The sequence below is a fragment of the Balaenoptera acutorostrata genome, chromosome 4, assembly GCF_949987535.1.
Source record: "Balaenoptera acutorostrata chromosome 4, mBalAcu1.1, whole genome shotgun sequence".
NCBI classification, from domain to species: Eukaryota; Metazoa; Chordata; class Mammalia; order Artiodactyla; family Balaenopteridae; genus Balaenoptera; species Balaenoptera acutorostrata.
Window position 1 is genome coordinate 69,977,300 of NC_080067.1, and position 27,845 is coordinate 70,005,144.

Below are 27,845 nucleotides of genomic sequence, written 5' to 3' on the forward strand. Positions count from 1 at the left end.
GAGAAGAGAGAGAGAAACACAGCAACCAGCTGCAGAGATCGTCTTTAACGAGGGCAGTGCCAGCCTGACATTCTGGAGCTGTGGCTGCTGAACATTCTTCCCGAGTACACAACCCACCCCCTCAGGTCAAGACTTGATACCATTTTTCTACCTCCCCAGGGACCTAATCCCATGGGCTGCGCCTCTCCCAGCTGCAGCAAACAATGCCTCACCTGGCGGACCTCACCCTGTTGTAAAATCAACAATCCTCTCTCTCTGCCCTGAATCACACCATTGTCCGGAGGCTGGAGGGCGGAGAGCCCAGGTACCGCCCCTTCCTGGCTCAAGGATAATCAGCCCGGTTTCTCCTAACCTGGCTCCCTTAGCTGTGACTCCGTTCGGGTGGGCTGGGAAAAGTCGCCAGCAGAGTCGCCTGGGGTCTGTGCTATGTTAGACAAGGTGAGGACCACAAGGACAGTCACGGCTGTGACAGCAGATGTTGTCCCACGTGTCCTATGCACCAGGGCCGTACCATGCACCTTGCACTTACCTCCCCTGTGGCCGGTCCTCACCGAGGCCTCAGAACGTGGCGGTTCCCGTACCTTCCTTGGACCGGGGTGGGGGGGGGTGGGGGTGGGGGCCTGTGCCATCGACTCAGTGGCCACATCTGATTGTTAGCGTCTTAAATGAGGCCACCTGTGCCATAGTGTAAAACGAGCGGAAACGATCTCATTCATAAATCTTTCTGTTAATGACATTGAAATGATGATAGTTTGAATCTATTGGATTAAGTCAAATGTTAAAATTAATTTCACCTGCTGTTTTCTTTCTTTACTTTTTAAATGTGGCTACTAGGAAATTGAAAATAAAACATGTGACTTGCGGTGTGTTTTACGGAAAGCACTGGATTAGATGATCACCCTAAGCCAGAGCCAAGATTTAAACCCGGGTTGGTGGCCCCAGAGCCTCGCTCTCACGTTCCTATGCCGAACTAAACTTCTCTGCTGATACGAAAATCCTCGACATACGTGATGGGGACAAAACAGAAACGTACCTGGGGTGGGGCTCCTGGGGAAAGATCAAATGTGTTCCCCTCTTTCTACAAGTAGGTGCAGGTATGCGTGTGTGTGAGCCTGTGCGTGCTGGTGTTTTATGGGCAAGGAAGCTGAATGTTAGGGCACCCACAGTGTCTCAGGCCGTCTACAAAGCAAATGGCAGAGGCAGAATTTAAACCCAGGTCTATCTGACTCCAAAGACCGGCCTCCTCCCCCGGCTACCTGTCACAGGGCTCCACGCTCCACAACCTGGCAGGAGGCTGGGCCCAGGTTGTGTGAAACTGGCTTGAAACGCAGATTCCCTGGGCCCTGGTGAACGAGTTCCATCTTACCAGATCCTAGGAGGGATCTCTCCTGGAAAATGGAACCATGTCCGGTAAAGAGAAGGGCAGGCATGCCTTCGAGGCAGGGCTGAGGGCTCTCAGCGGTCGCCTGATTCTACAGCCGATTTCACAGTTGAGGAAACTGATGTCCCTCACCCGTGGTCACACAGCTAAGGGCTGAACCAGGACATCCGAGTCAAAGTCCAGTTTCCTCTCCGGTCAGTCAGAGTTTAATCCCCCTTTAATCTATTTGCCTTTCTTCTTAGTTGCGGTGAAGGCCTTTACCCCTGCACGTCCGATGCATTTCCTCAGGCCCCAAACTCTCTCCTCCTCTTTTGGCTTCTCTCCAGTCCTGTCTCCTCCATCCTTCCCAACCTCTTTCTGTACATCATCTGAGCCCTGTGAATGTTTGTTCCCTCGCTGGCTGTAAATCTTTGTCATACTCCAATAATTGAACGTCTGACGTCCATACCCATTTCTGGTTTTCATACCCATTTTCCTAGTGCTGCTCCTGGTTGAAAACAATGCCTCATGCCCATCTCTAAGGAGCTGGGATCATTAGATTTGAGTTTACAAATCAAGCCTTGAAAACTGATTGTTTGCTTGCAGAAATTAGTTAGGGGCTATATCATATTAAGCTAATTAGTCTTATTAACCCTTGATTCCAGAGAGCCTAACACAGTCCCTGTACCAAGCTTGTGGTACAAGCTTGTGGGGTTTCAAGTAGTGCTTGTGGGGTTTCAAGTAACTAACCCTCAGTCAGTGCTTGTGGGGTTTCAAGTAACTACCATGATTATACCTATAGCACTAGCTATCCTGGGTACCAAGTGTGGGTCTAGCCCTCCTCGTGTAGAATCTCCTATGAGGCAGGCTCTGTGATTAGCCCATTTTACAGATCTGGCTATTGAGGTTTATGGTGGTTACCTGACTTTCCATGTTCATTCAGTTGGTAATTAAAAGAGTTACAATTAGGCTATTGCTGTAATATTTGCTCTGATGAAAAAGATTCTAAACTAGAAGTTTTCTATAACTGGTTCTGCCACTAATTCATTTATGATTTTTGTTAGGCACTCCCTTCCTAAACCTCAGTTTTCTCACCTCAGAAATCTGCTGGTTAGAGTCATTAAATTACCATTAAGCGTACAGTACTTTTCTGTGAGTCTGTATGCTACCACCAAGTGATCTTCAGTGACCCCCAAGAACATGGTGATTGATGAAGAAAAAACTATTTCCCACTCAACCTTTTAATAAAAATTTAAATTTTATCACAGTAGCTAATTACAGTAATCCTTATTAGCAACACAAATCATTATATTTAAGTTTAGTGTGAAATTAAAGTTTTAAATAAACAGATAATATTAAATGACTTGCTTAGGTTTAGTTCACTGTTATCAGCTGTGACAACCATACTGCGCCTTTCAGTTCAGGGCGGGACATTTCTTTCAAACCACTCGGAATATCTCCACTTTCAGTAAAAAATCTTCATACCTCTGAGCAGTTTCCTATCAAAAAACCTCACAGAGAGCTATCCTTATTTACCAGTACAGCATTTCCAAAACTGGATTTTGCAGGTTAATAATAAGTATCACAAAAATCTCTCTTATAGTCAAGTTAGTATAAGAAATTGTGATATAAATAGATTTCTTCACCTCAAAGCTTCAGAGAGCCTTTAACATGCTCATGTGTGTTCAGATTCTATGACTGTGCATCTATGGATGCAGCAGTTCCTAAACTTCTTTGAGCACAGAACACTGAGGGCGGGGGGTGGGAAGGGTGGAGAGACGGGTGAGTAATGTGCATATCTCACGGAATAGGCTTCTATAGAATACCTTCTATGGTAGCCTAGTCTAGAAGCTTCCCTTCTCTTGTGACAAGCTATTTCTTTTTTTTTTTTTTTTAAGATTTATTTATTTTATTGATTGATTGATTGCTATGTTGGGTCTTCGTTTCTGTGTTAGGGCTTTCTCTAGTTGCGGCAAGCGGGGGCCACTCTTCATCGCGGTGCGCGGGCCTCTCACTATCGCGGCCTCTCTTGTTGCGGAGCACAGGCTCCAGACGCGCAGGCTCAGTAGTTGTGGCTCACGGGCCCAGTCGCTCCGCGGCATGTGGTATCCTCCCAGACCAGGGCTCGAACCCGTGTCCCCTGCATTAGCAGGCAGATTCTCAACCACTGCACCACCAGGGAAGCCCTGACAAGCTATTTCTGATGTGTGTATGTGTTTTCAAACAGAAAGTTTTAAAAGATGTTTGTGCTTTGTACAGTTCCAGTCAGTAGTAACTTCCAAGTGGAACCCCGAGCAGAAGCTAAAAGAGAAAAGCCAGGGTCCGAACCAGTGTATTCCTGTATTTCAGCCCACCCTCCAATCATTATCTATCTCCTAACAATAGTATTAGATTTTAGGCCTCTGAACAAGTTTGCTTCCACACAGATCCATAGAAAAAAGTGTAGAATTGGAGTATGATGCGAGAACTATTGACATGTCATTCACTTTTCTTTTTAAATTAATTAATTAATTTATTTTTGGTTGCACTGGGTCTTTGTTGCCACTCACTGGCTTTCTCTAGTTGCGTAGAGTGGAGGCTACTCTTCGCTGCAGTGCGTGGGTTTCTCATCGCGGTAACTTCTCTTGTTGCGGGGCACGGGCGGGCTTCAGTAGTTGCGGCACACGGGCTCAGTAGCTGTGGCTCGCAGGTTCTAGAGCACAGGCTCAGTAGTTGTGGTGCACGGGCTTAGTTGCTCCACGGCATGTGGGATCTTCCCGGACCAGGAATAGAACCCGCGTCCCCTGCATTGGCAGGCAGACTCTTAACCTCTGCTCCACCAGGGAAGTCCCTCACTCTTTTTTAATGTAAATGAAGTCCTTGTTTTAAAAAAACTAAATGAGGCTAAATAGAACACTTTTTTCAAAAGTTTTAAAAATTTATTTTTTATTGAAATATAGTTGATTTAAAACTATATTAGTTGTGTTGGTTTCTGGATGTACAGCCAAGTGATTCAGTTATACATATGTATGCATATTCTTTTTCATATTCTTTTCCATTATGGTTTATTACAGGATACTGAATATAGTTCCCTGTGCTATACAGTAGGACCTTGTTGTTTATCTATTTTATATATAGTAGTTTGTATCTGCTAATCCAAAACTCCTAATTTATCCCTCCCTCACTCCTTTCCCCTTTGGTAACCATAAGCTTGTTCTCTACGTCTGTGAGTCTGTTTCTGTTTTGTAAATAAGTTCATTTGTGTCATATTTTAGATTTCACATATAAGCAATATCATATGATATTTGCCTTTGTCCTACTTCACTTAGTATGATAATCTTTAGGTCCATCCATGTTGCCGCAAATGGCATTATTTCATTCTTTTTTATGGCTGAGTAACATTCTATGAGATATATATATATATATCTCACATCTTCTTTATCCATTCATCTGTCAATGGACACTTAGATTTCTTCCATGACTTGGCTACTGTAAATAGTGCTGTTATGAACATTGGGGTACATGTATCTTTTTGAATTAAGAGTTTCCTCTGGATATATGCCCAGGAGTGAGATTGCTGGATCATATGACAACTCTATTTTTAGTATTTTAAGGAACCTCCATACGGTTGTCCATAGTGGCTGCCCCAATTTACATTCCCACCAACAGTGTAGGAGGGTTCCCTTTTCTCCACACCCTCTCCAGCATTTATTGTTTGTAAACTTTTTAATGATGGCCATTCTGACTGGTGTGAGGTGGTATCTCATTGTGGTTTTGATTTGTATTTCTCTAATAATTAGCAATGTTGAGCATTTTTTTCATGTGCCTATCAGCCATCTGTATGTATGCTAAACAAAACTGTTTCTAGCCAGATCCCAAAGTGCTTTAGGAATCTCACCCGGCCTTTATGTAGATGATAGGGGGTTAAAGCCCTTTTTCAGATATAACAAGAATGGTGATCCTGGGAGGTGGAGCATGAAGTCTCTGAGCACCATTAGCACCGTGATTCTGGGCTCCAAGCTGGAGATGGAGTAAGAGTGGCCAGGACATCAGCTAGAGGCAAGGTGCTAGGGGCGATGAGAGAACGTGAGAGAACGTGATAGTCTGCATATTCTGACTCAGCTGGAGCCCTGGACACAAACCAGAACTCAATCATGACCTCCGGGGAGCCTTGACCCAAGGGTTTATTTTGATTTCATGGGAAAAGGTTAGGAAACTTAAATCTGTTTACATGTACACATGAATGTGAGATTACTCAGGGATCTAAGGTTACAGATAGTGGCAAATCCCATCCAAAGTACTGACTCAGGGAAATCCACATTTAGAATTCAAGGAGATAAAATAGGACATTGTGTTTCAAACCCTGATCACTGGTTTAGATTGCAATCACAAAGCTGATCAAGTTGGCCTCAGAGCCCTATAAACAGCCCGGTCCCTGCAGCTCCGCGCATACTGACCCCTCCTGGGCCTTGCTCCCCGCAGGATGAGTTTGCTCCTACCCCTGGCACTCTGCACCCTGGCCGCGTGCTGCGGGGCTGCACCTCCACCCCAGCCAGCCCCCAGCCCCTCGCCTCTCCTCTCCCTTGCCTGCAACAGCTCATATGTGCTGGATATCGCGAACTTCGTCCTGCAGGACATCAACGGGGACCGAGAGGACGGCTACGTGCTGAGCCTCAACCGAGTGAGCGATGCCCGTGAACACGGACAAGAGGTAAGTGGCAGTCCCCTCTGGGGCAGGTGTTTGCACAATCTGGGGAGGCTGGCCAGGGGACGGGAACCCAGAGACACCTGTTGGCAGGTGCTTTCCAAATCAGAAGCCCCGCTGAGTACACGTTGCTCCCCTCTGCCAGGGTGCTACAGGCTCTTATTGTTATTAGAAACAAGTGCTAATGGTATCTGCTTAGAAACGTGTGTCCCGCCGTTTATAAGAAATCTTCACAAATGTCATAGCCTTTGGCTTTGCCATAAAACAGGGACCTTTTTTGCTGGTCTTTAGGGGTTTCTGCTTCATGTGGGTTGTGCATTTCTCCTCCCCTTCCCACAGGCTGGTCTGGGGTCTCTATTCTATGTCACGCTGGATGTGTTAGAGACTGGCTGCCATGTGCTCAGCAGGAGGTCGTGGAAGAATTGTGGGGTGAGGACCTTGCATAAATCGGTAAGTACTTGTGTCCAGGAGCTCGAGGGGGAAAACTAGGCGTCCTCTGTCTACAGGATGAAGATTGTTCAATGTGTGCCATCTTTACATGTCCCTCTTTAAAATCTCTTTGGCGGGGCGCCTATGTGGTTATTCCAGTTCTACAGACAAAATAGAGTTTAATCAGAGGGGTGTCTGAGGCTCCCACTGGGGTCATGACACCAGAATTGAAAAGTTACCCCCAAATTATTTCCTACCTCCAAGACCTTTCTGTAGGCTCTGAGCTAGTGTTTAAATTGAGAAAAAAAGATCTGAGGTGTAGTGCTCTGGAAGTGTGTCTAAGGAAAACTGTAGAGGTAATGGAGGGAGAACTTTTTAATTTGTTTTATTTTGCTTTAGTTTGTTTCACCGAACACTGATATGAGATTTGAGTCTGGGGACAAGGAGGGCTATGGTATGGGAGCTCTCAGAAGTGCCATGGAAGGATTTCCTGGAATCATAGAACCTAAAGGGAGTCAGAATTGATCCTATTAAAGATGACCATAGAAGAGGCTTGAAAGTAACATAGTCAGTTTTCATTTGATTCTCAATTATCCTGAGATTATTTTCATTAATTTATATGAAATTTTATGAGTACAGGAGTGTGATATAAGTGTTTAGAAGTGAACAATTTGACCAAGATATCTTTTTCTAATCATTTAACCAAATTCGTCAAACTGCACCTACCTGGTCTTGAAAAGCAAATAGTCTATTTACCATATTGTGAATTACATTTGTTAAGGTGACACTAGCTGCTATAACACATACACTAAAAAGCGTATACTGATTGCAAAATGATAGAAGTTGATTCCCATTCACATAAAGTTCAAAATAGAAATTCTTGATCAGGAAGGGGCTTTCCTCCAGGAGTGATTTGGAGACCCAGGTACCTTCCATGTTGTGGCCCTAGACTCTGCTGCCTTCAGCTCATGGCTTCTGTGGTCACCATGCTCATCTGCATCAAGCTATGGAAAGGGAAAGAGCACGGAGGACAGATAGCACATGGGAGAGCTTTATGGGCTAGACCTGGAAGTGGTTACACATCACTTCTGCTCACCTCGCTGTGGTTAGAACTCAGTTACACACGGTCTCACCTAAGCAGGAAGGAGGCTGGGAAGAAGTCAAGCTGTGTCTCAGGAGAAGGTTAAACTGTTTAATGATCAGCTGGCAGTTTCCCCACCCAAAACTACTAAAGTTGACCTTAAGTTTCTTGTTCTTTAAAAATGAAATGTCCAGTTTCATTCTGGGGGTATTTAAAAGTCTTAGTTCATTCCACTGCGTCATAAAATGTATTTGTTGGTTCCAGGTTTATGGTCAATGCAAAGCAATATTTTACATTAATAAGGCAAGAAGAATTTTCTATTTACCTGCTTATAATTGTACTCTTCGCCCAGGTAAGAGATCACTTTGATTTTGTTCATTTTAATAATAGATGGAAAAAGAGCATTTAACTATACTATGCTATAGTGTATAGGGTTTCTCCTATCCTTACTTCCTATTCATTCCAAAGCCAAGTTCTTCATATATCCAACACTTGCATCACTCTTCTTCCCACAATTAATCTTCCTAAATAACTTGCAATAGCTCTACATTGTGTCCTACATCAAATCCTAAATTTTCAGTCTGACATAAATGGCATAATCTCTTTGACTGGTCCCCAGGCTTCCTTTCTAGCTATTTCTGCCTTATTTCCTTGACTATACCAACTCTGCCCTCCATTCATCTGGATCGCTCACTATTTTCTGAACACACATCACACTTTCCAATCTCTGCATCTTGTTTGTTCTTCTCCCTCTGCTGAGGATGCCCTCCACTGATAACCTCTGCCCTTGGAACTCATAAGCATTCTTTAAAGATCATTGTCAATGCTGCTTCCTCCACCACGTTCTCTATTCAAGAAACTCCCCCTCCCCTCAAAAAACAAACAAAAAGTGGTGCTTTCCTATTCTACATCCCCATACAACTTTAACCTAACCATTCATGGAGTACAGACCATGCACTGCCTTGATTTGGGGTTGTCTATCTTATATTGTGTAGAACGTTTTATCCCTTCTTCCCCTCTGCTACAACTCTCCCCCAGTTCCTGTCAAGTGTAAGGAGTCTACAATATCATTGAATACATTAATAAATACATACATTCATTCTGGGTCTCTCTTTGAAAAGCAAGCATCCATGGCATGGGAAAATAAGATATGGCTACTCATCAAACTATTATGTGCGTGTGACTCCCCTGGGAGATCTTGTTCAAGTGCAGATTCTGATTCCATAGGTCTGGGGCAGGGCCTGAGGTTCTGCATTTCTAACAAGCTCTAGGTGATAATAATGCTGTTGGTTCCTTTGAGAGACAAGGCAACAGATCTAAACCTTCCTGGTTGTGAAGATGAGACTCGCCTAAATTAGAGGACAACAATCAATAAAACGGATCAGGTCTTAAATGGAAGTCCTAGGTACCTGAGGTATGGGAGGTCAGGAAATGACATGTGGGGATGGTGCCGGGAGTGACAGCTGCGGGTGTAACTTCCCCACAAAATGCCCGAATACATCCAAACAAACACACAGTTGATCAAAGCAATGTGTTTGCTTTGTCAAAACAACTTCTAGACAAGTTTCCTAGCCTGACTTTTATACAGGTTTTGCCACCCCCAGCTCCTCCCAATCAGACATTCTAGCTGTACCATTAGTGTGATTATCCTATCCAGTCATACAGTGATTTGATCAACTTTTATTTTCCAGCTCACTTGCATTTTCTAACCAAAGAGGGTGTGCTTCCACCTTCCATATGTCATTCACTCACTCATTCATTCAGGAGGTATTTACTAAGCACCAACCATGCATCAGACATTATGTTAGGTGCTGGCGACCAAAAGGTAAATAAAACATGACAGTGATGAAATCCCAACTCAGTCTGCTTTACAGAGGCAATAATGGTGGAAGATACTGAGCTAATTAGGAAAATGTTTTTATACCAATATACAGTTGACCCTTGAACAACTTGGGTTTGAACTAACTATCATGGTCCACTCATACATGGATTTTTTTTTTTGACTAAATGCATACTGTAATATTGCACTATATGCAGTTGGTTGAATCCGTGGATGCAGAACTGTGGATACGGAGGGCTGAATGTAAAGTTAAACTGGGATTTTTGGCTGTGTGGAGGGTCAGCACCCCTAACCGCCATGTTGTTCAAGGGTCAACTGTACTATATTATGTGTTTTTTAACTAAATCCCTAGGGTAAAAAAATTTGTGTAAGGTGAAAAAGTATTGCTTTATTTCTTTTTAAATTATGAAAGTAATACATGCTCATTGTAGAAAACTCTGCAGAAAGCTAACTTTCTTTCTAAATAATGCTTTGCCACTCCATCCTTGACAAAGCTGAGCATTATCTTTTTTTCTTTCAATCTCTGCTTCTGTTGTGATCATATGATTTATAGGATTATGTATCATTAAGGAGTTTTATTTTTAAACTTGCTCCCTTTGGCATCAACAGTTTCTCGAAGCGAGATTAGCATGATGTGCCCTGACTGCCCCAGCTCCAGCCCCTATGATTTGTCAGACCCCAGGTTCCTGGAAACTGCTACTGAGTCTCTTGCAAAATACAACAATAAGAGCCCCTCGAAGCAGTATTCTCTCGTCAAAATCACCAAGACTTCTAGTCAGGTGAGGCTGAAAGGCCAGTGACAACAATATGTCTCATAACTTGCTATCGCTATCGAGGCACTCTTTTTGATTAGAACCCCAAGAGCCTTTTCTTCATTCCCTACCTTTGGTAACCCTGATGCACATTCAATCATGTTTTAGTTTCTGAGTCATTCCATGGGATTTCCGATAGAGTTGTGTGATATGATTTTACTTCATTGCCCTGAAGGCAAGAAGGGAAATGGACTCATAGTCTCCGTGGGTTATTCTACTTAGGTTCACTATTTACTACCACATTCCCGTATCTGGTTGACCTTGGACCACTTAGCAAGTCAACTTCTATTCTGTGTTTTAAGTACAGGAGTGGATGTGGAGTTTTATGGGTTAGGGGAAATGTTCATTTGTACCTGAATTATGTTGATATCTATCATATGGAGAAAAGCTAATTTAAAAACAAATTTACATGAGGAAAAATAAGCTCACCCAGGGGAAGGTTTTTAGAGCCCATTTAAATCCTTAAGAAAGGAAGAAAGGTATGGTGATTATGTTTTCTAAATAACAAAATCATAATACATGGTTTGATCACAGTGGGGATTACAGAGACAAAAAAGAGACCTGTGTTGACAACGACTCTGGGAATGTATGGTTTCTGTAAATACAATGTTGCTAAACCTGAGTCATTTCTCCACTTGAGAAGGTTTGATTTTTATTTCTCACCTCTTGTCTCCTACCAGTGGGTGTTTGGCCCTGCCTACTTTGTGGAATATTTAATCAAAGAGTCATGTACCAAGTCCCAGGCTAGCAGCTGTGCACTTCAGCCCCCTAACTCTGTGGTGAGTATTGTTGAATGTCTTCATAATTTAAGCTTTGTGCTCACAGATCATCTATATATATTTATTGAGCATAAATTATACATGAAGTGTTGTAATGCATGAGACATTTTTCTTCCCCTTAAGGAGCAACTGACTAGTTAGAGATGGCCCAGATGCAATAATATTTAATTGTAAATGCAGTTTTCATCAGCAATGTGATGCCTTTGCAAAAAATGATCATAGGAGGCTATAAAAATATAGACAAATCTCCTCAGTGGTTGGTGGTAGTCCTGCTTTTATCCAAACAGACCCAGTTACATTTGGAATACAGCATGGTGTTCCATTCCTTGGACCACTCTTTAAGAAGGACAAAGTGAAACAAGGCTTCTTTCAAAGAATGCAGCCAAGATGGGGAGGGTGCCCTGAAACCATCTGAAGCACACCTAGTAGGAATGTCAATTGGCAAAATGTATTGTAGCACAATTAGGCAAAATGCAAGCTTTTTTTTTACCCCCTATTCACTTAGTTATAATAAAACTTTATTAAGATATAATTCACACACCATAAAATTCACCCTTTTAAGGTGTACAAGTCAGTGTTTTTTAGTCTATTCATAGAGTTGTGCTGTCATCACCACTATCTAATTTTAGAATATTTTCATCAGTCCAAAAAGAAACTCCACATCCATTAGCAGTCATTCCCCTTGCCCTCTCACCCACGCCCCCAGAAGCCACTAATCTACTTACTGACTCTATGACTATATTTTTTGAACATTTTATATAATGGAATCACACTGTATGTGGCCTTTTGTGTCTGGCTTCTTTCACTTAGCAAAATGTTTTCAAGGGTTATCCTTGTTCAGCATTGATGTATCAGTGCTTCATTTCTTTTAATGGCCAAATAATATTTCATTGCATGGATATACCATGTATTGTTTATCCATTCAACAGTTGATTGATATCTGAGTTGTTTCCTCATTTGAGATGTTATGAATAGTACTGCTATGAACATTTGTGTATAAGTTTTTTTTCTTTTGGCTTGCGGGATCTTAGTTCCCCAACCAAGGGTTGAACCTAGGCCCATGGCAGTGAAAGCGCCGAGTCCTAACCACTGGACAGCCAAAGAATTCCCTGTGTATAAGTTTTTATGTATACATATGTTTTCATTTCTTTTGAGTATATACCTTGGAGTGGGACTGCTGGGTCATATGAGAATTCTATGTTTAACCTTTTAACTAACTGCAGACTGTTTTCCAAAGTGATGGTACCAGTTTCATAATCCCATCAGCAACAAGTGAGGGTTTCAGTTTCTTCATGTTTTTGCCAATGCTTATTATTATTGTCTGTCTTTTTTATTATAGCTATCTTACTGAGTATGAAGTAGTCTCTCATTCTGGTTATATTTGAATTTTCCTAATGGTTAATGATTGAGTATCTTTTAATGTGCTTTTGGCCATTTGTATGTATTTTTTGGAGGAATGTCTATTCAAATCCTTTGTCATTTAAAACTTAGATTATTTATCTTTTTATTGTTGAATTGTAAGAATTCTTTACGTATTCTGGACATAATCCCCTTATCAGATATATGATTTTCAAATATTTTCTCCCATTCTCTGTTTTGTCTATTCATTTTCTTGATGATGTTCTTTGAAGTACAAAAGTTTTAAATTTTAATGAAATCTTCTTTATATTTTTTCTTTTGTTGAATGTGCTTTTTGTGTCATATCTAAGAATCCATTGCCTAATCCAAGATCACTAAGATTTACTCTGCTGTATTCCTCTAAGAGTTTTATAGTTTTAGCTTTAGGTCTCTGACCCTTTTTTTTTTTTTTTTTTTTTTTGGCCATGCTGCATGGCACATGGGATCTTAGTTGCATATGGGATCTTAGTTCCCCGAACAGGGATTGAACCCCTGTTCCTGCATTGGAAGCACAGAGTCTTATCCACTGGACAGCCAGAGAAGTCCCCTCTGACCCATTTTTGAGTTAATTTTTGTATATGATATGAGGTAGGGGGTTCAACTTCATTCTTCTGCTTGTGGATCTCCAGTTGTCCCAGCACCATTTATTGAAAAAACTATTATATCCCCCATTTAATTGTATTGACATACTTTTTGAAGATCAACTGACTATAAATGTAAGGGTTTTTTTTTAATTTTTGAATTTTATTTCATTTTATTTTTTTATACAGCAGGTTCTTATTAGTCATCAGTTTTATACATATCAGTGTATACATGCCAATCCCAATCTCCCAATTCATCACACCCCCAACCCCACCCCCCATGGCTTTCCCCCCTTGGTGTCCATATGTTTGTTGTCTACATCTGTGTCTCAATTTCTGCAGTGCAAACCAGTTCATCTGTACCATTTTTCTAGGTTCCACATATATGCGTTAATATATGATATTTGTTTTTCTCTTTCTGACTTACTTCACTCTGTATGACAGTCTCTAGATCCATCCACGTCTCAACAAATGACCCAATTTCGTTCCTTTTTATGGCTGAGTAACATTCCATTGTATATATGTACCACTTCTTCTTTATCCATTCATCTGTCGATGGACACTTAGGTTGCTTCCATGACCTGGCTATTGTAAGTAGTGCTGCAGTGAACATTGGGGTGCATGTGTCTTTTTGAATTATGGTTTTCTCTGGGTATATGCCCAGTAGTGGGATTGCTGGATCATATGGTAATTCTATTTTTAGTTTTTTACGGAACCTCCATACTGTTCTCCATAGTGGCTGTATCAATTTACATTCCCACCAACAGGGCAAGAGGGTTCCCTTTTCTCCAAACCCTCTCCAGCATTTGTTGTTTGTACATTTTCTGATGATGCTCATTCTAACTGGTGTGAGGTGATACCTCACTGTAGTTTTGATTTGCATTTCTCTAATAATTAGTGATGGTGAGCATCTTTTCATGTGCTTCGTGGCCATCTGTATGTCTTCTTTGGAGACATGTCTTATTAGGTCTTCTGCCCATTTTTGGATTGGGTTGTTTGTTTTTTTAATACTGAGCTGCATGAGCTGTTTATATATTTTGGAGATTAATCCTTTGTCCATTGATTCGTTTGCAAATATTTTCTCCCATTCTGAGGGCTGTCTTTTCATCTTGTTTATGGTTTCCTTTGCTGTGCAAAAGCTTTTAAGTTTCATTAGGTCCCATTTATTTATTTATTTATTTATTTACATTACTGTAGGAGGTGGATCAAAAAAGATCTTGCTGTGATTTATGTCAAAGAGTGTTCTTCCTATGTTTTCCGCTAAGAGTTTTACAGTGTCCGGTCTTACATTTAGGTCTCTAAACCATTTTGAGTTTATTTTTGTGTATGGTGTTAGGGAGTGTTCTAATTTCATTCTTTTCCATGTAGCTGTCCAGTTTTCCCAGCACCACTTATTGAAGAGACTGTCTTTTCTCCATTGTATATCCTTGCCTCCTTTGTCATAGATTAGCTGACCATAGGTGCATGGGTTTATCTCTGGGCTTTCTATCTTGTTCCATTGATCTATATTTCTGTTTTTGTGCCAGTACCATATTGCCTTGATTACTGTAGCTTTGTAGTATAGTCTGAAGTCAGGGAGTCTGATTCCTCCCGTTCCGTTTTTTTCTCTCAAGACTGCTTTTGCTATTCGGAGTCTTTTGTGTCTCCATACAAATTTTAAGATTTCTTTTGTTCCAGTTCTGTAAAAAATGTCATTGGTAATTTGATAGGGATTGCATTGAATCTGTAGATTGCTTTGGGTAGTATAGTCATTTTCACAATATTGATTCTTCCAATCCAAGAACATGGTATATCTCTCCATCTGTTGGTATCATCTTTAATTTCTTTCATCAGTGTCTTATAGTTTTCTGCCTAAGTAGGAAACTTTTGTCTTTTGTCTCCCTAGGTGGGTTTATCCCGAGGTATTTTATTCTTTTTGTTGCAATGGTAAATGGGAGTGTTTCCTTAATTTCTCTTTCAGATTTTTCATCATTAATATATAGGAATGCAAGAGATTTCTGTGCATTAATTTTGTATCCTGCAACTTTACCAAATTCATTGATTAGCTCCAGTAGTTTTCTGGTGGCATCCTTAGGCTTCTCTATGTATAGTATCATGTCATCTGCAAACAGTGACAGTTTTACTTCTTCTTTTTAATTTGTATTCCTTTTATTTCATTTTATTCTCTGATTGCCATGGCTAGGACTTCCAAAACTATGTTGAATAATAGTGGTGAGAGTGGACATCCTTGTCTTGTTCCTGATTTTAGAGGAAAAGCTTTCAGTTTTTCACCATTGAGAATGATGTTTGCTGTGGGTTTGTTGTATACGGCCTTTATTATGTTGAGGTAGGTTCCCTCTATGCCCACTTTCTGGAGAGTTTTTATCAGAAATGGGTGTTGAATTTTGTCAAAAGCTTTTTCTGCATCTATTGAGATGATCATATGGTTCTTATTCTTCAATTTGTTAATATGGTGTATCACATCGATTGATTTGCGTATATTGAAGGGTTCTTGCATCCCTGGGATAAATCCCACTTGATCATGGTGTATGATCCTATTACTGTGTTGTTGGATTCTGTTTGCTAGTATTTTGTTGAAGATTTTTGCATCTATATTTATCAGTGATATTGGTCTGTAATTTTCTTTTTTTGTATTATCTTTGTCTGGTTTTGGTATCAGGGTGATGGTGGCCTCATAGAATGAGTTTGGGAGTGTTCCTTCCTCTGAGATTTTTTGGAAGAGTTTGAGATGGATGGGTCTTAGCTCTTCTCTAAATGTTCGACAGAATTCACCTGTGAAGCCATCTGGTCCTGGACTTTTGTTTGTTGGAAGATTTTTAATCACAGTTTCAATTTCATTACTTGTGATTGGTCTGTTCATATTTTCTATTTCTTCCTGGTTCAGTCTTGGAAGGTTATACCTTTCTGAGAATTTGTCCATTTTTTCCAGGTTGTCCATTTTATTGGCATAGAGTTGCTTGTAGTAGTCTCTTAGGATGCTTTGTATTTCTGCAGTGTCTGTTGTAACTTTTCTTTTTTCATTTTTAATTTTATTGATTTGAGTCCTCTCCCTCTTTTTCTGGATGAGTCTAGCTAATGGATTATCAATTTTGTTTATCTTCTCAAAGAACCAGCTTTTAGTGTTATTGATCTTTGCAATTGTTTTCTTTGTTTCTATTTCATTTATTTCTGCTCTGATCTTTATGATTTCTTTCCTTCTGCTAACTTTGGGATTTGTTTGTTCTTCTTTCTCTAGTTCCTTTAGGTGTAAGGTTAGATTGTTTATTTGAGATTTTTCTTGTTTCTTGAGGTAGGCTTGTAGAGCTATAAACTTCCCACTTAGAACTGCTTTTGCTGCATCCCATAGGTTTTGGATCCTCGTGTTTTCATTGTCATTTGTCTCTAGGTATTTTTTGATTTCCTCTTTGATTTCTTCAGTGATCTCTTGGTTATTTAGTAACGTATTGTTTACCCTCCATGTGTTTGTGTTTTTTACATTTTTTTCCCTGTAATTCATTTCTAATCTCATAATGTTGAGGTCAGAAGAGATGCTTGATATGATTTCAATTTTCTTAAATTTACTGAGGCTTGATTTGTGACCCACGATGTGATCTATCCTGGAGAATGTTCTGTGTGCACTTGAGAAGAAAGTGTAATCTGCTGTTTTGGGATGGAATGTCCTATAAATATCAATTAAATCTATCTCGTCTATTGTGTCATTTAAAGCTTCTGATCCCTTATTTATTTTCATTTTGGATGATCTGTCCATTGGTGTAAGTGAGGTGTTAAAGTCCCCCACTATTATTGTGTTACTGTCGATTTCCTCTTTTATAGCTGTTAGCAGTTGCCTTATGTATTGAGGTGCTCCTATGTTGGGTGCGTATATATTTATAATTGTTATATCGTCTTCTTGGATTGATCCCTTGATCGTATGTAGTGTCCTTCCTTGTCTCTTGTAACATTCTTTATTTTAAAGTCTATTTTATCTGATATGAGTATTGCTACTCCAGCTTTCTTTTGATTTCCATTTGCATGGAATATCTTTTTCCATCCCCTCACTTTCAGTCTGTATGTGTCCCTAGGTCTGAAGTGGGTCTCTTGTAGATGGCATATATATGGGTCTTATTTTTGTATCCATTCAGCAAGCCTGTGTCTTTTGGTTGGAGCATTCAATCCATTTACGTTTAAGGTAATTATCGATATGTATGTTCCTATGACCATTTTCTTAATTGTTTTGGGTTTGTTTTTGTAGGTCCTTTTCTTCTCTTGTGTTGCCCACTTAGAGAAGTTCCTTTAGCATTTGTTGTAGAGCTGGTTTGGTGGTGCTGAATTCTCTTAGCTTTTGCTTGTCTGTAAAGCTTTTGATTTCTCCATTGAATCTGAATGAGATCCTTGCCAGGTAGAGTAACCTTGGTTGTAGGTTCTTCCCTTTCATCACTTTCATTATATCATGCCACTCCCTTCTGACTTGTAGAGTTTCTGCTGAGAAATCAGCTGTTAACCTTATGGGAGTTCCCTTGTATGTTATTTGTCGTTTTTCCCTTGCTGCTTTCAATAATTTTTCTTGTCTTTATTTTTTGCCAATTTGATTATTATGTGTCTCGGTGTGTTTCTCCTTCGGTTTATCCTGTATGGGACTCTGCGCTTCCTGGACTTGGGTGGCTCTTTCCTTTCCCATATTAGGGAAATTTTTGACTATAATGTCTTCAAATATTTTCTCAGGTCCTTTCTCTCTCTCTTCTCCTTCTGGGACCCCTATAATGCGAATGTTGTTACGTTTAATGTTGTCCCAGAGGTCTCTTAGTCTGTTTTCATTTCTTTTCATTCTTTTTTCTTTATTCTGTTCCATGGCAGTGAATTCCACCATTCTGTCTTCCAGGTCACTTATCTGTTCTTCTGCCTCAGTTATTCTGCTATTGATTCCTTCTAGTGTAGTTTTCATTTCAGTTATTGTATTGTTCATGTCTGTTTGTTTGTTCTTTAATTCTTCTAGGTCTTTGTTAAACACTTCTTGCATCTTCTCCATCTTTGCCTCCATTCTTTTTCCGAGGTCCTGGGTCATCTTCACTATTATTATTCTGATTTCTTTTTCTGGAAGGTTGCCTATCTCCACTTCATTTAGTTGCTTTTCTGGGGTTTTATCTTGTTCCTTCATCTGGTACATAGTCCTCTGCCTTTTCATCTTGTCTATCTTTCTGTGAATGTGGTTTTTGTTCCACAGGCTGCAGGATTGTAGTTCTTCTTGCTTCTGCTGTCTGCTCTGTCTGTGAGGGTTTATTTTTGTACCTTCAATTTTATTCCATTGATCTGCATATCTATTCTTATACCAGTACCACACTATCTCCAATATTATAGTTTTGTAGTAAATTTTGAGTTGAGAAGTCTGAGCTCTCCTATTTTGTTTTTCCTATTTAAGATTGTTTTGGGTATCTTGGATTCTTTGCATTTTCATAATAAATCAACTTTAGAATCAGCCTGTCAGTTTCTATCTTTAAAAAGCAGGAAATTTGATAGAGGTTTCATTGAATCTGTAGACCCATATATATAGTAAGTACTGTCATCTTAAAAATAGTAATTCTTCCAGCCTATGAATATGTGACGTCTTTCCATTTGTTTAGGACTCATTTAATTTTTTTCAACAATGTTTTGTAGTCTTCAGTGTCTAAAACTTTCACTTTTTTGTATAGCTAAGTATTTTATTCTCTTTGATGCTGATATAATGTATTTGTCTTATCAATCTTATTTTTGGATTGTTCATTGCAAATATATAGAAGTATAATTGATTTTCTTATTTTGATCTTGTATCCTGTGACCTTGCTGAACTCGTTTTTATAGTTCTAATCGTTTTCTGGTAGAGTCCTTAGGATTTTTTGTATACAAGATCATGTCTTCTACAAATAATTTTACTTCTTCCTTTCCAATCTAAATGACTTTTAATTCTTACCTAATTTTCTTGACTAGAACTTCCAGTACAATGCTGAATAGTGATGGGGAGAGCAGACATCCTTATCTTATTCCTGACTTTAGGAGGAAATCATTCAGTATTTCATCATTTAATATCATGGTAACTGTAGGCTTTTTATAGCTGCTTTTTTTATCAAGTTGAGAAAGTTCCCGTCTAGTCCTACTAGTTTGTTGAACGCTTTTGTCAAAAAACAGTGTTAGAGTTTGTCTCATGCCTTTTCTGTGTTAATGAGATAATCGTTTGGTTTTCTTTTTCTCCTTTAATCTATTAGTATTGTACATAACAATGATTTTTGTATATTAAAAGAGACTTGTGCTTTGGGGATGAATCACAGTTGATCATGGTGTATAATCCCTTTTATATGTTTCTGAATTCAGGGTTTTTAAAATATTTATTTATTTATTTTTGGCTGTGTTGGGTCTTTGTTGCTGCGTGCGGGCTTTCTCTAGCTGCAGTGAGCGGGGGATACTCTTCGTTGCATTGCACGGGCTTCTCATTGCGGTGGCTTCTCTTCTTGTGAAGCATGGGCTCTAGGCACATGGACTTCAGTAGTTGTGGCTTGTGGGCTCTAGAGAGCAGGCTCAGTAGTTGTGGTGCACGGGCTTAGTTGCTCCGCAGCATGTGGGATCTTCCCAGACCAGGGCTTCAACCCATGTCCCCTGCATTGTCAGGTGGATTCTTAACCACTGTGCCACCAGGGAATTCCTGAATTCAGTTCACCAGTGGTTGTTTTTTTCTTTTAAAGATTTTTAATCTCTTATTTATAAGAGACATTGGTCTCTGGTTTTTCTGTGTCGTATCTGCCTGATTTTCATATGAGTTTAATATTGGCTTCATAGAATGAATTGGGAAATTTTCCCTCCTCTTCTATTTTATTTTGGAAGAATCTGTGAAAGATTCATGTTCATTCTTCTTTAAATATTTGGTAGAATTCCCCAGTGAAGCCATCTGGGCCTGAGCTTTTCTTTGTGGGAAGAGTATTTGATTAATAATTCAATCTCTTTACTTGTTGTAAGTCTATTCAGGTTTTATATTTCTTCTTGAGTAAGGTTTGGTAGTTCATATCTTCCTAGGAATTTGTCCATTTCATCTAAGTTATCCATTTTTCCAGCATACAATTGTTCATAGTATTCCATTTTTATTTCTGAAAGATTAGAAGTGATGTACCCTATTTAATTCCAATTTTAGTAGCTTGAGTCATTTTTTTCTTAGTCTATCTAAAGCTTTGCCAATTTTATTAAGTTTTTCAAAAAGAATCAACTTTCAGTTTCATTTATTTTCTTTGTTCTTTTTTTATTATCTAGTTCATTTATTTCCTATCTACTCTTTATTGTAACCTTCTTTTTGCTTGCTTTGGGCTTAGTTTACCTTTCTTTTTCTAGCTTTTTAAGGTAGAAGTTTAGGTTACTGATTTACAATCTTTATTCTCTTTTAACATAAGCATTTACATCTACAGATTTCCTTCTAAGCAACGATTGAGCTGCATCTCACAAGTTATACATGTTGTTTTTGTTTCCATTCATCTCCAAATATTTTCTAATTTTCCTTGTGATTTCTTCTTTGGCCAATTGGTTATTTAATAGTGTTATTTAATATCCACATATTTGTGAAAATTCCAATTTCCTTCTGTTATTCATGTCTAATTTTATCCCATTGTGGTTGGGGAATGTACTCTGTGTGATCTCAATTCTTTTAAATGTATTGAAGCTTGTTTTATGGTTTAACATAAGGTATATCCTAGAGAAAGTTCCATGTACACTTGAGAAGAATGTGTATTCTGCTGTTGTTAGGTAAAGCATTCTGTAATTGTCTGTTGGGTTTAATTTTTTTATAGTGTTGTTCAAGACTTCTGTTTCTTTGTTGATGTTCTGCATACTTGTTTTATCCATTATTGAAAATGAGGTTTCCAACTATTATTGTTGAATTATCTATGTCTTCCTTGAATTCTGTCAGGTTTTGCTTATGTACCTTGGGGCTCTATTATTAGGAGCATTATATTTATAGTTGTTGTGTCTTTCTAATAAATTGAGCCTTTTATCATTATAAAGTGTTTTTCCTTGTCTCTAATAACAATTTTTGTCTTAAAGTAAATTTTGTCTGATATTTGTATAGCCATTCCCAGCTCTTTTTTGTTACTGTTTGCATTGTAAATTTTTTTCCATCTTTTAATTTTCAACCCATGTGTGTCTTTGAATCTGAACTATGTCTCTCAAAAGTCTTTCATAACCAGTCAATTGAATATTAAGGAATAATTGGGAAAATGTCTTCATCATCTTCTGTGGAATCTCCCTTTCTCACTTCTCAATGCCATCTTGGGCAGATCACATAGCTTTCTGGTCATATTCAGTAATAAGAACAATTTCACTTAGATTATTAAGATTCACTTTCAGGTATTAAAAATTCCTTTTAGTCAATTCTGAATCAAAACTTCTATCTCATATCCAATTCAAAGCTTTTTCCTCCCTGTAGCTCAAGCCTGACCTAGAGCTTAGGACTTGCTGTGAGGCAGGAGTCAAGTTCTGTCCTTTCACTCTTTCTCCCCCTCCTGCAATCATTTATTTAACTGTGGCTCTTCGAAGTTCTGAGAAGAATGAGAGAGGATTAGAGAAAAGAGTTTAAAGTCTTTTACATAACTGGACCTACAGTTGTAATTTTCTCTTGGTCTACACTGGCCCTCTGTTTACACTTGAAAAAAATGCATACTCTATGACTCTAAAATTTCTCTTCTAGGAATTTACCCTAAGGATATATGAAAAGGTATAGCTTCAATGTTTAAACATAAAAAATTAGATTCAACCCAGCTTCTAACAAAAGAGAACTTGTTAAATAACACAGAGGAATATTAGGTAGCCATTATAAAGAAAATCATAGAAAACTATTCAGTGTCATAAACGGATTTTCACTATACATTGTTAAATGACAAAAGAGAGTTATAAAGTATTATGAAGAGTATAATTCTATTTTTCTAGAAGAAAAATTATGTATGCATAGGAAGAAATGTTAGAAGAAAAGAAATCAAATCACTGCAGGAAACGAGTACCTTTCATGTAGTTACAGGTCTTTTTATTTTCTATTTGTTTATCCATATTCTAAATAACTGTTTATTACATTTCTAATAAGAAAACAAACTTATTTTATTTTTAAATAAAGAAAAGTTTAAGGAGATGAGAGTAGTCTTGTCTGAGAAGCAAAGACTCAGGTGGAACATACATAAAGAGCTGCTATATGAGAGATGAAAACAAGTTTTCTAGTTGACCCAAGGGTAGAAGTGTGGCCAAGAGATAGACCCAGATTTCTGTGTCTGTTCTATAGACGCAGATTTCTGCTCAATACAAAGAATTTTCTAATAGAGTTTGTTCCTCAAGAAATCCTGAGTTTCTCTCATTGGAGGTAATTTAGCCTAGTTTGGGTGATTATTTGGTAGGGATGAGCTAAAGAATTGGCTCAGAGCCTACCTATTACATGGTAGGAGTATGAAAGTGTTGATTGGCTGTGTGTCTATGTAATCAGAAAACAAGTTGATTTCCATTTATGATCATTGATAATCGTAATACACATGTGACATTGTATTTTCCTTTTTTTAGCCTGTTGGTATTTGCCACGGTTCTCTTAGTGAACAAGACTCAGAAAAGTCAGTCTCTGTGACTTGTGACTTCTTTAAATCACAGGTATTTTTTAGTCTAATTGTTTGTCTTTCTGTGAATAAAAGAGCAGATTATTTTAGTTGCCCCTACCCTACCCTCTCCTTTTATTTTCCTAAAATCCATGATCACCACTTTATTCAGGGTGTCCTAAGGCCACATCCACAGGGTAGCTAAAAGAAAGACCTGTCACCCTTTCTTTTAGTTGCAACATGGTCCCTATAGCATAAGTAAGACCCCTTTAGCTTGAGTGGCTCAGGCCTCTGAGATATTAAATTCAGTGTCCCAAAGACTCTTACCCTGAACCATACGTAGAAGTTGTTTCCATGGAAATACTGAATCCTTTTTCAGAAGTATTTATTGAGCACTTACCGTAAGGCAGCCTGGTGTAGTTGAGAGGGTTGTTGAGACAGGCCACCTGGGTTCCAGTCCTGTTCTGCCACCTACAAGTTGTGTGAACATGGACAATTTCCTACCTCTCTGAGTCTTGGTTGCCTCATCTATAGAATTGGATTGCAATACCTACCTCCTTCAGATCCCCATGAGAAACAGGTCAGAGGATCTGGTTCAAGGGCACTGCCCTGGGCCTAGCACAGAATAAACAATTAATAAAGGTGGTTTCTGCTGCCACTACTAGGAGTGGGGAGACACCTTACTAGGGACTTTGAACAAGCCATCTTACCTCTCTGGATCATTGTTCAGCTCTGAAATTTGTGAAGCCTACAGTCAAGCTTCTAAACGTTTGGTTCCCCCTGGCCCTTATCTGTTTTGCTTTTTAACCATTTATTTATTTAAAATTTTTTTTTGGCCATGCGGCTTGTGGGATCTTAGGACCCCACCTAGGGGTTGAACCCCAGCCCATGACAGTGAAAGCCTGGAGTCTTAACTACTAGATGCCAGGGAATTTCCCTTAAGCCCTTTAATCAGAGGCCCATATAGCTAGTCTCCCTTTGAAAATTCCATCAGAAAGGCACAGAACAGCGTAACCTAGTACCAGGCATGGCAGGGATTTTCTTGGAGGACATTCCCTTATTTGAAAGCATTCTTATTTCAGGCCCCCACCCCTAGAGGTGAAAACTCTACTGTTGACCAGAGACCTGTGAACCTCTCCAAGGTGGAAGAGCCCCAGCAGAAAAACACAGCTCCCACCAACTCATCTGCCAAAGCTGTGCCTAAAGGATCTGTCCAGTACCTTCCTGACTTGGATAACAAGCCTAAAGGTTCCCAGGGAACGGGCCCTGTTGAGGCCTTCCCTGTGCAACTGGATCTAACCACAGATCCCCAAGGAGAACCACTGGATGTCTCCTTCCTCTTCCTGGAGCCTATGGAGGAGAAGCTGGTTGTCCTGCCTTTTCCCTCAAAAGAACAACGCTCTGCTGAGTGCCCAGGACCAGCTCAAAAGGACAACCCTCTTATTCTCCCACCTTGAGAACCACGTAGAGGATTCTGGGGGACATACTGCCCTGCAGGAGATAAGAGGTGTTGGGAAAAGGGGGACAGAGAAACAGTTCAAACATAGAGAAGGCTAATAAAGTATGTCTTTTTGACTCCTCTTGGTCTCATCATGTTGCCCGGAAATGGAAATAAGACTTAAATGTTCACTTGCACACTGGGCTGCATCCCTCCTAAACCATCCAAGGCCCCATGCCATGGACAGATGCCTCTCATATGTTCTGCCTCTCTCTTTGTAATGACTTCTTACTTTTAGCTAATTGTTTCTGATGTAGGGCCTTACTTAAGAATGTCCTCGTCTTTCTGAGGTTAACCTAAAACAAATAGACTGAAGATATTTCTCCAGCAAACATGGGTTTATTCAGGATCAGCAGAGGGTTGTGATTTGGGGTCTGCAACTGTGGAGAGCCACATGCAAGTCCCCAAACAGCAAGCGAAGGAGAAGGCCTTCATGGAGAGGAAAAGGAAGTTGGAAGGGCCATACTAAACAAAAAGTCCGTGGCTTTTCATTGGCTGAGTCCTTGCCAGGAAAGAAATGTCTTTCTTCTTCCTATAGGACTGTACTATTGTCACAGGTGAGAGCTCTCCCTTCTGGTCTCCCAACTCTATGAATTGAGGTTTCTGTTTATTAATTTTTTACATTTCTCCCCTTTTAATCAAGATCTTTCTCTGAAAGCATCACTGATCAAGAGTTGGGTATTCTAGTTTCAATGGCTTTTTGTCATTCAGTGTCAGGAAGGACCTTCCCTGGGTGTAGTGTCTCAAATCAAAGGGAAAGTACGAAGATTAGAATCCTATTAAGGTCACATTTAAATGACAAGACGGGTAGGAGAGAGAACTCTCAGGCCCTTTTTATCTAAAGTTCATATGTTATCAAGATCCTAGACATTGGAGATCATCTGGAGCATTATATAATCAAAATTTCGGCAACAAGCTTCCAACAGGTCTGTTCTGGATATCCTGAGAAAGCTGTCTCATCAGCTGTCATCTGCTTCATTTCTGGGAAATCTTTACTTTCAGGTCACCAGATGATGGGCAGGTCCAGTTAGGGTTTGGCACTTTCTTTAGGTGTGTCATGTGAATCCAAGAGTCTATTCCTTGGAGTTTGGTGGCACAAGAGCTGGCTAGCAGTACCTGATAGAGGCCTTTCCATGAGGTTGAAGGAGAGTTCTTCTGGAGAAGTCTTTTCAAAGTAGATAAAATCTCCAGGTTGCAAGGTGTGATGCTTAAGGTCTTTTTCTCCTGAGGGCACACAGTGAAAAGATTACTTTACCAAAACATGGTTATTTTTAATAGAAACAATTAGGGCCTTTGCAACATTGGAATAGTTCTCCTTTATCAGTCGTGGGTCAAAAGAAGCAGGAGCCAAGTTCATTGGGTGCCCTGTGACCATCACAAAGGGTGAGAGTTTATGAGTTCCAAAATAGGCAGATCTGAGATTTAGAGGGACCAATAGAAATGCTTTTGGTCACGGTAGTTGGAGGGCCTCTACAGATTTTTCCCATTGAGTCTTCATGATGTTGTCAAACCAGAGGATTGAGGGTGGTGAGCCCAATGAAAGTGTTGTAAAAGCGACCAAACAGCACATATTTGTCGAAATACCTGGCAAATAAAATGTGTTCCTTGATCATTATGAAGTTTAAGAGGAGTTCCCCAGACAGGGAGAATCTTTTCCAGGAGGACTTTAGCTACAGAAGAGGCAGTAGTCTGTCTGCAAAGGAAGGCTTCAGTTTGGTGTGAAAACATACAGACCATGACTGAAATATATTTATATCCATTAGATGGAGAAGTTGCATGAACTCCATTTGCCAGGCCTTGAACTGTCCATCTGGCAGTTTAAAATGTCTGGGAACGATACAAACAGGCTTCCCTGGGTTGCGCTTTGGACAAGTGGGACAAGTGAGGTAGGCACTTTTTTCGAGCTTATTAGTGTTTTCCCACCAATATTGGTTCATGAAGTCTCTCATTTTGTCAGGAGACCGATGGTTTAATGCACATACAGTGGTAAGGAGTGGGAATTTTAGAATCTCTGGTAGGACTGTGTTGTTATTTGGTCCAAACCAGAGCTTTCTCTTTTTATAAAATCAACAATTGCTGAAAATCTTGTTTTTCTGAGCCCAGTTTTGGGGCCTCTCTAGCCAGTTTTTCTAAATTATCCTTGGGGGAAATATCCCTTTGGACCATGACAGAGGTTTGGCTACTGTTGGTCCCTTTAAGGGCAGCATTGCTTGCAGAAATCTCAGCAAGGTAAATTTCCCTTACTTTCCAGAGAGTCCAGTTTAGAATGCCCCGGGATCTTAATAATAGCTAAAGCAGCAGGTTAAAGTATTTCATTTAATAATTCCCAAATGTAGGGGCCGTTCTTAAATTTTATTTCCATGGAAGTAAGGAAGCCACATTTTCTCCACAACTCTCTAAAATCATGAGCTACTCTGAAAGCATATCTACTACCAGTATGAATATTGGCAGTTTTGTCCTTGGCTAAAGGACAAGCCTGTGTAAGAGCGTATAATTCAGCCTGTTGAGCCAAAGTAGCCATAGGTAAAGATGCTGCCTCAATACCATCAAAAGGAGTTGTAATGGTATACCCAGCCCAATATCTGCCATTGTCGCCTTTAAATACAGCCCATTGTTGAACCATGAGAAATTAGCTTTACCCAATGGAATTTCCTACAGATCGTGAGGTGGTTGGTCAGCGTTAAGCAGTTAAGCAGTTGCGAGGGACTTCATCAGTGACAGAGGGGAGAAGAGTAGCCAGGTTAAGGTTATTACAACGTAAAAGAGTTTTGTATGTAACAGTTAACAAAGGGACTTCATAAGAGGTGAGGTGACTGGCTGAGAAATGTTGAGTGTGATGAGAGTTCAGGAGGCTTCTGCTGCATGAGGTACAAAAATGGTTAAATGGGATCCCACAATGATTTTCTCACTAGTCTTAACCAAAAGGGCAGTAGCCGTAATAGCTCTAAGGCAAGGGGGTATCCCTGTGCCACAGAATCCAGTTGCTGGCTATAATACCCTGCGAGTTTATCATGACCCTGTGTTTTTGGTGAGTACCCCAAGGCATTCCCTTCCTCTTCGTATATAGAAAGGAAAAAGGGAATCTGATAATTGGGATGCCCAAAGTCAGGTGAGAGTTCATCAAACTCTTCTTTAAGGCCTTGAAGGCTGTGTCATCCAGTTCTTCCCATAAAATTGAATTGGGTTATTGTTGAGTAAAACATAGAGGTTTGGCCTTAAGAGAGAAATTCGGAATCCAATTTCAGTAATAACCAACTAGCCCGAGGAAACCTTGCAGTTGGCACTTAGTTTTAGGTCTGAGGGGACTTAGGACACTATGAAATCTTATCTGGATCTAGGTGTAGTCCTTGTTCTGATATCAGATGCTCTAAATGTCAAACCTGGGTTTGGACAAGCTGCAATTTTTCTTTGGCAACCTTATGTCCCTTTAAGGCTAAAAGCTTTAGCAAGTGGATGATGTCTTCCTGTGAGGAGGCTTGAGGAGGAGAGCAAAGAAGCAAATCATCCACCTGTTGCAACAAAGTAGGACCCCTAGGGAACTTTACATCATCCAGATCAGCCTTCAGGATTTGTAAGAAACAAGAAGGACTCCCAGTATAACCCTGAGGCATTACTGTCCAGGTGAACTGTTTTTCTTCCCAAGTAAAGACAAAAAGGTATTGGCCAGCTTTGTCAACTGGAATTCTAAAGAATGCACTGCATAAATCTATTACAGTAAAAAATTTACTTCTGGTGGGAATGGATGTTAGTAAGGTATGAGCGATAACAATGTTGTTTATTGCTTGGAGGTCCTGGACAAATCTCCACGCTTGGTCCTTAGGTTTTT

General features: G+C 39.8%; 1 protein-coding gene across 1 annotated transcript; it reads left to right on the top strand.

Moving 5' to 3' along the window:
• The first annotated feature begins 5,720 nt into the window (after nt 1–5,720).
• FETUB (fetuin B) lies at nt 5,721–24,096 on the top strand. The gene is made up of 7 exons (XM_007195250.2): nt 5,721–6,050; nt 6,384–6,494; nt 7,819–7,906; nt 10,004–10,173; nt 10,887–10,985; nt 22,493–22,576; nt 23,604–24,096. Exons 1-7 carry the CDS (start codon nt 5,823–5,825, stop codon nt 23,976–23,978), a joined length of 1,155 nt encoding a protein of 384 aa, XP_007195312.2. The 5' UTR covers nt 5,721–5,822; the 3' UTR covers nt 23,979–24,096.
• Nucleotides 24,097–27,845: the final 3,749 nt, after the last annotated feature.

What these genes read in the sequence shown, in the direction of transcription:
- FETUB (XM_007195250.2), top strand. Translation starts at nt 5,823, where the DNA reads ATGAGTTTGCTCCTACCCCTGGCACTCTGCACCCTGGCCGCGTGCTGC. An exon ending in TGAGGACCTTGCATAAATCG is followed by an intron (nt 6,495 to 7,818) that starts GTAAGTACTTGT and finishes TGTTGGTTCCAG; the next exon opens with GTTTATGGTCAATGCAAAGC. An exon ending in TTCAGCCCCCTAACTCTGTG is followed by an intron (nt 10,986 to 22,492) that starts GTGAGTATTGTT and finishes TCCTTTTTTTAG; the next exon opens with CCTGTTGGTATTTGCCACGG.